General features: G+C 30.0%; 1 protein-coding gene across 2 annotated transcripts; it reads right to left on the bottom strand.

The window, feature by feature from the left end:
- On the bottom strand, positions 3,708 to 4,890 carry LOC109349986 (dehydration-responsive element-binding protein 1F-like). Of its 2 annotated transcripts, XM_019591081.1 has the most exons (2): positions 4,644 to 4,885; positions 3,708 to 4,613 (listed from the first exon to the last, which is right to left on the bottom strand). In XM_019591081.1, exons 1-2 carry the CDS (start codon positions 4,698 to 4,700, stop codon positions 3,960 to 3,962), a joined length of 711 nt encoding a protein of 236 aa, XP_019446626.1. In that variant the 5' UTR covers positions 4,701 to 4,885; the 3' UTR covers positions 3,708 to 3,959. The 2 variants fall into 2 exon arrangements, with proteins under 2 accessions (XP_019446626.1, XP_019446625.1); XM_019591080.1 differs by having other exon boundaries at positions 3,708 to 4,890.

The raw sequence follows: 12,911 nt of genomic DNA, 5'->3' as shown, positions 1-12,911 counted from the left end.
TTGCGAGTTTAACTCTCTTGGGGTCTGGTATCCGGATATAAGCCAAACAACCCCAAGTTCTCAAATAAGACAAGTTTGGTTATCTATTCTTAATAATTTCATATGGGAAAAATTTTCTTTTAGCCTTGGGACTCTATTTAGCACATACCATACAATTAATAAAATTTCACCCCACCAAGAGAGTGTTGCACCAGAACTTAACATAATAGCTACAACTAATTCAGTTAAAGTTCTATTCTTTCTTTTAGCTTTACCATTCATTTCAGGTGAATATGGTGCAGTGGTTTCATGAATAATGCCATTTAATTTATAAAAATCATTAAACATGTTAGAGTCAGACTCAGTGTATTTATTGCTTCTAAGTTTCTTTATTTTCTTGTTGAGTTGATTTTCAATTTCAGTTACATATAACTTAGACATGTCAAGTGTTTCACTTTTATTTTTCATAAGATATACATAGGTAAAATCAGAACAGTTATCAATAAATGTGATAAAATAACGTTTATCATTTCTAGTTAATGTTCCATCTAATTCACATACATTTGAGTGTATTAAATCTAAAGGCTTAGATTCTCGCATAATTGATTTATGTGGTTTTTTTGAAATTTTTGCTTTAGTGCATGATTCACAAATTTCAAAATCATTTTTAGATAAATTTGAAATTAAACCTAAGCTACTCTAATTGAAATTGCACGTTTATTAATATGACAAAGTCTAGAATGTCAAATATTGAAATCACACAACATGTAAACAGAATCAGAAACTTTATTAATAGAAACATCAACATTTAATTTAAACATGCCATCAGTGGGGTACCCTTTCCCAACAAATAACATTTCTAGTAAGAGAATACAAGTCTGCTTTTGGTCTCGGTAAAATCAACCTTATTAAGAATAAAACCATACACTAGATTCTTCCTCATCTTTGGAGTGTGCATCACATCTTTGAGTATCAGAGTCTTCCTAGATGTAAACTTCAGCTCCACATCACCAATTCCAGCAACAATAGTGGTGTGGGAGTCACCCAACAATACATTCTTTTCATCAGCATTCGTGTATGTTTTGAACATAACACAGTCATAGCAGATATGGCAGGATGCGCTAGTATCTACCCACCACCCATCAGTTCCTCCAACCATATGGACCTCAAATAATACAACCACAAATGGCCCATCAACCATGTTGGCATGTGGAGGACGATCCATAGGTTTATTTTTGCACTTGCATGCCATATGACCTAGCTTCCCACATTTGAAGTAGATGAACAGGTTGCCAGAATCATTCTTAGTGGGTGGCTTAGCATATTCGACCTTCTGGGGGTTCCAATTCTTATTTCGGTTGGTGTTCTTAGCCTTATTCCCACTGCGACTCTGATTCCAGAAGCCTTTAGAACCACACCTGAGAATTTCTTCTTAGTGTTATTGTTGGAGACAATCAGCCCCTCATCTTTCTGATCTTGCTTACGAGCCTCTTCTTCAATACGAAGATAAGTGATCAGAGATTTCAAAGAGATTTCTTTGGTCTTATGACTCATAAGGTTTTGAAGTCCTTCCAACTAGGAGGCAACTTGTCAATTATGACAACCACTTGAAACTGCTCATCTAGTGGCATATCCTCAGAAATGATCTCATGAGCAATTTTCTGAATCTCATGGGACTGAGACTCTACTGATTTATCAACAGTCATGTGATACTTAAGGTAGCGGCAAACAACATATTTCTTAATCTCAGCTTCCTTAGTATCATATTTTTTCTCAAGTGCATACCAAATTAATTTGACAGACTTGTATGGGTTGTACTAATGATAGAGATCATCAGACAACCTATTCAGAATGAAGTTCTTACATAAGTAATCACTTTTATTCTAGAGAGCTATTTCAATAGTCAGTTTATCATTTTCCTCTTTTTCATCCCCATCTAACACCACTGGGATGTCGGTTTTCAGAACATGGGCAACCTTCCTCATAGTGAGGAAAAATATCATCTTATGTTGCCAACGTTTGTAATTTGTCACGTCAAACCGAAATGGCTTGTTCAGGTCATAATTGTTCAGTCCAATAATATTATCTACGAATGTCATTGTAGTCTAAATGTCTTAAAATTGGTGTTTGCATAGCTCGGAACAATTCTGAATAGCACGAGATAATCTTTATTGGTATTGCTAAAATTGTATTCTGAATTGTAGTCTAAATGTTTCATGGTATTGCTAAAACTGTGCAAGCAGACTATCAACCACGTCGTCCACGGGATAAAATAATTCAGTTATCTGTTATACGATTTCTTACTCCATTATAAGAATCATTCTCGAATACACCCACAATACTGACTACTAGTGTCAGTTCTCGAATTCCCACAATATGGCTACCTGTGCCAATTCTTTACCCACAATATTGACTATTAGTATCAGTTCTCAAAATCCCACTTTGGATATCTGTGCCAATTCTCAAGTGCCACGAAAGAAATGGGGAGAAGGTTGCCGGAAATGCGTCAGCGAAATATTAGGGGGAGAAAGAAAAGTTGAGAGGAAACACCTTCAACTTAATGTACGAGTTATAATGAGGGGATGAGACATCTATTTATAGCCTGAGGCCTCCAAAAGATCCCCCATCTGATAGTGCAAAAATTCAAACACGTGTGGAATGCGTGTGTTGATTTGGTCAACACACGGTCCAAGCCTACATAGCCCAAAAATAAATAAATGTTTATTTAAAAAGAATGTTGAGCCCGAGCCGAATTGTGGCGAAAGTGGTGTATGCACATGTGGAGGGGTTTTGTTTGTGTGAATCCTCAACCATCCACAAAACTCTTTATATCCCTTGGGACACACCCTAATGATGAAACTTAAGGCTTATAAAGTATTCAAACTTCTATCTTCTAAACAATATGGGACTAGTGTGTTTTTTCATTTCACAAACTCAAAAATTACCATAAATAACATCATTAATGTCCATTAAAACCACTTCAAAAACTAGTCATTTTAACAAATTCCAACGTTCCCATATTTAAGATATTGTTGCTATATCTATTGTGTATTTTTATGAATACATATCTGACGAATTACTTTATCATCCCTCTATTTCCTTGCAAAATGATAAGTATGACTTTTTACCAAATTTGGGTGGGAATAAGGGGAGAATATTTCCACACAAAAAATCTTGACAAATCCCTCTATAATTGACCTTATTTTACAATTTTATATTCACCATGGGAATTAATTTTCACGGCAAGTCTGTCGCAAATTTATGACAAAATAATATTGTTACAAAACCCCCTCACAATTTTCTTCTATTCTAATAATGTTAATGAAAATACTTGTATTTGGATGAAATACAAATTTCCTATGAATGTTCTTTAAATTTAAATAAAAACAAGTCAATATAGGGTAACAATGAGACTCATTTGATTATTTTTAAGAATTACATTATTGAAGTAGTAGAGAATCACCTGAGTTACATAAAATTAAACCAGAGAAATAAAATAGAAAAAGAAGGAGAGTAAAAAAAATGAGAAGAAAGCTCTTTTATTTGATCTTTGGTTGAGGAGAGAATATAAGAAGAGAAAAAAAAAAAAGGAAGTGAGACCCACCAAAATTTGTTCTTCTCTCTCTTGTATGAAGAGAAAAGGATAGATGAGGAGTGAAAGAGTAAAATCACTTATTTCCATTTTTTTTCTATACAACCAAATAACACAAAACTTCACTATTTTTCTCTCTTTTCAATCCCTTTCTCTCATATTTCTATTTTTTTACTTTCTTTCCTCTTACCAAATGAAGCAAAAGAGAAACAAGTTGATGTACAACATGATAAACTAAAAAAATATGATGCAGCATATATAATTTGACATTTTTTTTCTTAAAACAATCTCACCTACTTTTTTCATTTTTACTGTATACAGATATTTCACAGAATCCTGAAGAAAAAAACAACAAAATCGTAGTAAAAAGTAAAACAAAAAAACTCCTTCACGTGGCAAAGTTCCACAACGACACTTCAGCATCTACATACCAATCACACCATTCATTCTGGTAACCATGTCTCACATCAAAAGGAGAAGGAGATCGTAAAGGCTCATCCACCATACTCTGAAACCATTCTTCAATATCCTCAAATGGTGAAAAACTTCCACCTTCATCAAAACACAACCCATGAAAACTCTCATCATCCTTCTTTATATCCTCCATAATCCCAACCTCAACGTTATTACCACTACAAACTTCATATTCAGTAACATCATTCACACTTTTCTGCTCATAGTTCTCTTTTTCTTCAACCCGAAATGACTCTGCAGCTTTTGCCGCAACTCTTCTTATCTCCTCCGCGTCGGTGGTTTTCGGCAGTGGCAGCCGCCACCTTGAGTCAGCGAAGTTTAAGCATGCAGAGTTACCCTTAAGAGTGAGAACTGCAACATCGTGTGCTCTCGCTGCCATTTCAGGTGTAGGGTATGTTCCTAACCATATCCTTGTGGATTTTTTGGGAACACGTACTTCACAAACCCACTTGTTGTTCCTTCTTCGCACTCCTCGGTATATGGGGTGCCTCGTTTCTTTGAGTTTTCCCCTTCCTGCACGCTTCTTTGGCCTCGCTGATGCTAATAATATCACTTGTTCATCGCTTTGAAGAGGGTTAGAGGTAGAGGAACTCGTTTCGAATGGTGAAGGTGAATGGTATTCTGGTTTATTTGATGATTGTGTGGTAATGTTCATTTGAGAAGTGAGTGTGTACGTGGATTTGGATGTAACAAGAATGTGAGAAAATCTATGTGTTGATCGTGTAGATACTATACTAGAGTAGTGTGGTCGATTATTGTGAAATGAAAGTTGTATATGGTTGAAGTGGTTTGGTGATGATAGTTTTATGAAGGGTTTTTCTGAGGTTTAAGAAGTAGTTCATGAATGAGCACGTGGCTACGATGTGGACACGGACACGGAAAGAGTTGGCTTTTTTTTAGGAGATGTTTTAGATTGTGTTTACGATACATTATCTTCTTTATCACAATAAAAACTAAGAAAAGAAAGAGTTTAAAGTCTATATACCGACAGTGTAAAGTTTTTTTACTCTATTAGCACATCATTCATAATTGATTTATATTACTTTTGTTTGAGGATTAATGATGGTTAATAAATCAATGTTGGATGATTGACTGACAGTGTAAAAAACATTTACACTATCAGTGTATACATATTAAATCTTAAAAGAAAATGTAACCTGTTTATTCATAATTAAGAATAATGATATATAATTATATTAAATTTTCTTATAAATTATTTTACTCATATAAAAATAACATACATCACTTATAAATTAATCATTATAAAATGTATTACTTATAACATAGGTCATAACAACATTCTTGGAATATTCTTCTTAAAATAAGAATATTCTTCAATTGTTTGTCAATGTAAAATTCTTATTTCTTAGAATGCTCCTTCTATAAGAACATTTTTATGTTTATTTTTATAAGAAAATATGGGTATCAAAAGTAGAAAAGAGAAACCATTTGTTATTATAAAATATACAAATGTGAGTAGATTATGAGACCCATGTAAAAATAATATTTTTGACCGTAGAAAAAACTAAATATTATTCTTCAGTTATAAGAATGTAATAAATTATAAAATAATATATAATAATCAAATAAAAATGAAAATTTTTTAGAACAAAATAAGAATGAAATTAATATATTCTAATAAGTTTCTGAAATGATAATATTGTAACTACAATTACATGTGGAGGGAATAACTTAAAAACTTGGCTTTGGGGTGGTAGGCTTGTTACATTAACTGTTGATGGCTACCCAGTCCCACGGTTAACACTTGCTATTGCTACTGATAATTGTTAACTTAACCGTAACATATAGCACGAGCCCACCAGGCTTTACCACTCAATGGTTAGGTGAGCCAGTGTCCATAACGTGTTCTTAGTTTTATTGTACGAACACAATGTCCTTATCCACTTTGGATTAAAAGTTGCTATCAGCAAGGGATAAATGTTTGATATAAAAGGCAAAATATGTATAACATTATTGATGTAATTTACACTTTTTATTTTGCATTTAACATTATTTAATTTTTACAAAAAATCATATAATCTTAAGTGATCACCATAACACATTAACAAACCACATATTTCACATTAATTTGAACATTATCATAAGCACACAAAAATATAATATAAAGTACACCGAACACAACAAATACATTCTAATTTTAAAAAATGAAATATATAAAAATTGATATACACCAACAAGTACGAAGTGAATGTACACACTAATATTATATGAAACAAAAAAAAAATATTTTTAGTATAATTAGGATATCCTAATTGGTAAGAAACAATCTTTTTTGTGTGATTATCTTTCTCGAACTCATATATTTAACATTTGTTAGATCAATATAAAATTATTACAATACATGTGGATATGACTAGGCCAACACATCTTTGATAAATCAATATAAGTAGGATTACGTGTGTTTTTCTCTACATGGAAATTGGAGATATCCGTTTTTTCCTAATTAAATTAAATGAAGTTAATTTTTTAGTGGGAAAAATTATTTTTAAATCTAAGTGTTATGTAGTAGTTCTCTATGTAATGGTAAGTTGTTGATGGTAATAATATCTATAGCAATGAGTTAAAGGAGGGAAGCCCAACATAATTCTAAAAAGAAAATAGAACCATAAGAAAATCTAAATAAATAGGACGACGGTTTTAATGCGAATTTACCTAAATAAACCTCTTTTCCAAATTATTTATTATGATGAGATTTTACTACCTACCAAATTATACCAACAACTAAATTATTTTTACATACATAAATACTAAACAAATTAATTATCAATATTGATCAATGGAATTAAACTCAATTTTTAAATATATTGATGATTGGACATATATTTTTAATAAAAAACAATTTAATTATAAGAAGAGGACGTGTCTCAACATCCATGTGGTGAGAAAGGCTAGTGTAGAGCCCACTGTCGTTTGTTAAAACTGTTTCATTTAATAGTTTAAATTGGTAAATGAGTTCTAATATTAATACGGTATAATAATTATACTGGTTTTCAATTGAACCGTACTGTTTATACCGGTCGATTTTTATTTAAAATTATTTTTTAATGAAAATAAAAAATGTTAGTTTTTTATTGATTTTTCAACTTTAATGTTAATGTATTATATATGGATATCTAATATCGTCGATATGCTCTTTAATTAGTGAACTACCGGTTAAAGTAATATACCACTATATCATTACCCTAACGAAAAAATTAATAAAATTTTGATAACATATTAAAATTTTAATTTTAATTAAAATTTAGTTTTTGCACCAAAAACCGGGTTGCGATAATCTTTCTTGTTGAGTGTAGATTCTAACATGTGATATCAAAAAAGAACCAACTGTCTAAATTTTTTATTTTAATTAAATAAATTAAAATTTTAAAAAATTATTTCTCCCCTTATATCTTCACATAAGTTTTTTCCACACGTGATGCTATTTTAAAATAACATAAAAATTTATATGAAGACATATTTAGGTAAAAATAACAATAAAATCTTAAATGGTAACACTATAAAAAAAACATAAACTCATTTCTCTTTAAATATGATATTATGAAATTTTACTCTTGAAAAAGTTATACTTCTCGACACAAGTTTTAGTCTTAAAAAAGTTGCTGAGTTTTTTTTAAGGAATTTGCTGTAAATATAAAATGTGACATGTGTCATCGACAGTTTTTTTATTTAAAATGCTGCTGATTTTTTTTAAAGAGACTGAATCCAATAATTTAAACGGATGGAAAAAATTATTGTCTATACTCTATGCTTCACATTTCATTATCTCTTTCAAAATAATTTACAAAAACACACATTAATTTGAATAACAATTCTATTTCTTGTATGCCCGACCTTATTATTGTAAACATATGCCAGTGCCTCTTATTACTTATTAGTAATTACAATATTTAGAGTATTAGAATATTATCTTTAACGTGACTTTTCTATTGGTCTAGTTATTTTTTAATTTTAATCATTTATTTTGATTTGTTTATTTAATAGGAATTCCAATGAGTAAGTCGCATTTTAGAATTTTTTTATTAAATATACGTAATTTATTATATTTAGGTAGCATTACATAATGGACACTAAACATACCCTCATTAAATTACACATTATAACTTCATACATAAAACTTTCATTTTTTGTGATGATGAATGAATAGTTTTGGATTATTAGAACAATTTTTTTTTATATATTTGAGACTTATAGTTTTTTTTTAAATTTCAGCAGACTTTTTTTATAAAAATAAGGTGGGACATGCATGCATGCCACATGGTGCCTCTTATCAATTTAGCTTAGTTACTAAACTTGGCTGAGATTGATTGGTGAGATTGAGAACGAGGCACCTAATCTATTTGAGATGTTCTTCCCATCAATTATGCACTAAAATTCGTATGAACTTATTCAACTTAGTTATTATGAGAATAAAACTAATGACTCAACCACTTAGACTAGTTCAACTTGGTCAGTTCAATTAGTTTAAAAAAATGTCTGAACAACATTGTGACTTTATCTTTGAGTTTGATGCTCCATGATCATGGCTTCCATTAGGTTCATTATGTTTCCTTTTCATTCAATTCATCTACTTTATTCTCGCACATTATATTTGACAAACTTTGTTCAGTCAACACATCTTTTACCCTTCTTTGTAACAATCAAGAGTTACGAGTCCCATCAAAGTTATCTACCATCAATTTGGCATCAGGTTTCAAAGTCATCTATGAGTTGCCTTTGATACTGGTTTTTGGTTTATTGGAAGCGATTGTTATAGAGCGTTGGTCACAAGCAGTTAAATAAAGTGCAAAATAATAGATAAAGGAGAAGAAGACAAGAAAACTTATTAATAAAGTTTGATCAATTGAGCCTACATCTCCAATAGTGTTGAACGATTACTAATATATTATTAATAAATTACAAGTTCAAACATATTTATCATGAGTTCAAAGGTCATAAAATATTTCTAATTGATATAAATCATACTAAGAAACTAGAGCCTAATATATAGTTTTGACCTCCCTCTTTCAAACATCTCAACAATGTATATACATAACAAGGTCTACAATAAATAAGTTAGAATTGCAATGTTTTGTAGCTTTTAATTAATCTTAATTTCTAATGAAAAATATGGCTATTTTGATAAATAAAAATATATATGCTATTAGATATCAAAATTAAAACCTGATAGAAATTAACAAAGGTAGAGACTTGGACCGAGTGATTTTATATATATTTTATTATTTTTATCTCTAAATATATAGTTATGTATAAATATAAAATTTTATACAATTAATGATTATGTATAATTATATTGAAATAACATCTTTCTATCTTTTTTCGACTGAAGTAAAACAAAATATTAGAGAAATTTTATATCTTTTAAAATTTTAAGGGAACCGTCCAGTTTACTTCTCGGGTTATCCCAGTTCAACTGAGTTTAACACGATTGGATCAAAATTTCTCTGGTTCAAAGCGGTTCAACACCACATTTGGTTAACACTACAAACCAGAGTTGTTTTCAAGTCTAGTCAGTGGTTGAATTGGTCGGACCGCTCGGTCCGGTCTGGTTAACACAACACGAGTTGGAATAACAAATTTAATCTATGGAACGATGTTTGATAGAAGGAGAATGATATATCATTCTACTAAGTTCTTTTACAATTCTACCTATAGAAAATTGATATATGCGCATAATTTATTTATTAATGATCCATTTGGAAATAATTTTTTGTGGGTAAAAAGTTTTTGTAGAAAATTTATTTGGATGATACATAATTAGTGTTGAACTATTGATAGAAATATAAGGAAGAAGGAAATTGATTGGGTAAATAGGAAAGGTGTCGGCCACTTGTGTAGCCACTGAAGTCAAAACGTTCTTTCAAAGTTTGCAGCACATATCATTTTGCATGTGACTAAATGTTTTTCTTCAAAGTATCGGATATGAGTGGGGACCATTATCCCTTTTGATTCATTTGGATGAATAAAGTTACTTCACACTATACATATAGACACACAACACATCACGTACTTACGTTTTCTTCCATGCCCAACTTACATTCAATCTTATTCTTTTGTTCTTCATTTGATGATTGTTGACTAGTCATACTCTATAAGTAATTTAGTATAGTAAGAGAAATTATACTAGTTTTTCTTAAGGTTATTCTTAATAAAATAAGAATATTTTTACTTTGTTTTCTACTATGTTATTCTTATTTTCTATTTTTAAATAAGAATAATTTTTGTTATTCTTAGCCAAGGGAAAGTGAGAGAAATGTAGATGTTATGGTTAAAAGTATATGTTGTGTGATTAAAATAAGAATAAAAATAATGTTTGTTATTATGAGAAAAAATATATATTGTTCTTATTTCATGAGAAATTATAATAAATTATAAAATATGTCTCAGACTCAAATTATTTACCGTTGTAAATAGTGTAAGATCTTGAAGGAAAACTCCAAAGTTAAATGGCTTCAATTTTTAATTAAACTAATTGTAAAGTCGTGTAGATTTAAATCTGATCGGGCTAACCCTAATATAAAACAAGCTTGTTCGGATTAGTCTAAAAAAAGATCAAGATCTAATTTAGATTATAATTTTATTCTTTAGATTTGATGTTTTGTGTGCTTATTCTGACCGATCCTAATGAATTTGTCTATTTTACTAGCTCTACTTGGAGGTAAATAGCTAATTTTGAAGTAGATTAATGCTAAATATATGGGAGTAAAATATATTTATTTTAAATTTTAAGGTTGCCCCTCCACTTCAGATTTTATGATACTCAGCTTAGTTGAGTTTTTTCTTCATATTTTCTTCTTCTAATATATGCATGAAATGGAACACTTGACCTATAACTGTTAATAATGAATTACTATCGATTAATATTAAGCAATGGTTAATTAACAAATAAATTATCTTTTACTAGCCTATTAGTAGTTAACTAGTTCATGTTAATTATTATACATGCTTCATCACCGTGTATATTCAAGTGCATTTATAAACAGAGTAACACTCTTTACTAAGGAAAACATCTACCAAAATAAAGTGGAAATTTGATAGACTCAACAAAATTAAGTAAATTTTTGTATTGATTTAACATAGTGTCTTCCTATATAAAATTATATAAAACACATATCCATTTTTTACACTTACAAAAATCCTTAATTTTTATACATACATTATATTGACTATCCATCTTTGATAAATAAGTGCAATTTTTAACTAAAAAATTAGTGATAAATGTAATTAAGTTAAACAAAATATGGTGTAATGTGGAAGCAAGTATAAACAGGATATGAGTCAATACATTCTCGTTATTTTTTATTCGTCAGAATATAGTATAAGAGTGATTTAAACAATATATCCTAAGAATTATTGACGCATCTTATAATGTACCAAAAACAATGAAAATGTATTGACTCGTATGTTATTTGGATTGATCTTCACAATACATCATATTTTGTTTAACTCAATTACATTTATCATTTTTTGTTTAAAAAATCACACTTATTTCTCATGCATAAGTACATAGTCAATATAATGTATATATAAAAATCAGGGGTCTTTTATAGGTGTATAAAATTGGGGATAATTTGTGTAATTTTACTAAAACTTAATGAGTAATGTCAATGTAATTTACTCATTTAATAATTATTTGGTGCAAATGAGAAAAAATACGGATAGAATTTTGAAGGAGAAAAGAAAAAGAAAAGGAAAAAATATCGTTTGGTTAAAAAATGGGTAGGAGCAATAACAACATTAACAACCAACTTGCCCTCATTGAATGTCATTTCTTATAAGACCTCTTCTCTAGATTCATAGGCTTTCATGTTGACTTTACCAAAAATTCATGCTGCCAAATGTACATAGGCATAGTTTCAAAGTAGTGCAAGATTCTTCACATGAGATATTTGGCTACACCGTGGGTCTCATTTCCTCATGTTCAGACTTGTTTCTTGAACTTCTTCGCCAACCCTCCCATTTTCAAGTACAACAGCTACGACTTCCTATTCGCCTTTGGTCTATATTTGCATACTATACCTTCCTATTCAGAACTGCTTTGAGAGACCAATATCAAGTGCTCCTAACGTTGAGTTCGACCAAGTCGAACGCTACTTGAATGATACCTGTCTTATTGGCAAAGAAAACTTCTAAAAACAAAAAAGTAATAAAAAAGGAATGAGATCACACTTCTATAATAATGTCTCATTTCCTATACCAGATCAATCATATATTACTACATGAATAAAAGAAAAATTTTAAAACCAAAATATAACATTTTGATTGGTTCGGGCATGAAATGATACATTGTTCAAGACATGTGCTCTCTATCAATAAAAAGTAACATTCTGGTCGGTTTGAAATAAGAAATGAGATAATCTTCTGTCTCAATTTCTTGTCCAGTCCGATGAAAGAGTGTCTCTTCATTAAAAATGAAAATTTTAAAAATAAAAAATAACATTCTTATATTACTAGGAGAAAAAGTTAATTGGTGAGGGAGATATAATCATTTTTGGATACATGATCCTTGGTCATAAAGTGGGATATAAATTATTTGTCCTCATTCATGTCCTAATTTCTATCTCGGTCCAATAAAAAAATGTCACTTAATTAAAAAGAATTTTTTTAAAAACATAAATTAATATTTTTATATTATTTGGAATATGTTGATTAGATAGAGACATGGAGACATAGAGACATGATGACTTTCATTTGAATTTAAAGGTTAAAATGTAATGTCACTTTAAATAAAAAGGGTATATATGTCAATATATGTTACTTTTTCTTTGTTATTTCACATCACTTCCTATGGAGAGGAGTCTCACTCGATTTTGGGAGAGAGGATCCTATTCCCATAAATGACCCTAAA

The sequence above is a fragment of the Lupinus angustifolius genome, chromosome LG06, assembly GCF_001865875.1.
Source record: "Lupinus angustifolius cultivar Tanjil chromosome LG06, LupAngTanjil_v1.0, whole genome shotgun sequence".
Lineage (NCBI taxonomy): Eukaryota > Viridiplantae > Streptophyta > Magnoliopsida > Fabales > Fabaceae > Lupinus > Lupinus angustifolius.
The sequence above is the reverse complement of the archived record's forward strand: the minus strand, read 5'-3'. Positions and strand labels throughout refer to the sequence as shown.

Coding starts and splice junctions, on each gene's coding strand:
- LOC109349986 (XM_019591080.1), bottom strand. CDS start 4,700: ATGAACATTACCACACAATCATCAAATAAACCAGAATACCATTCACCT.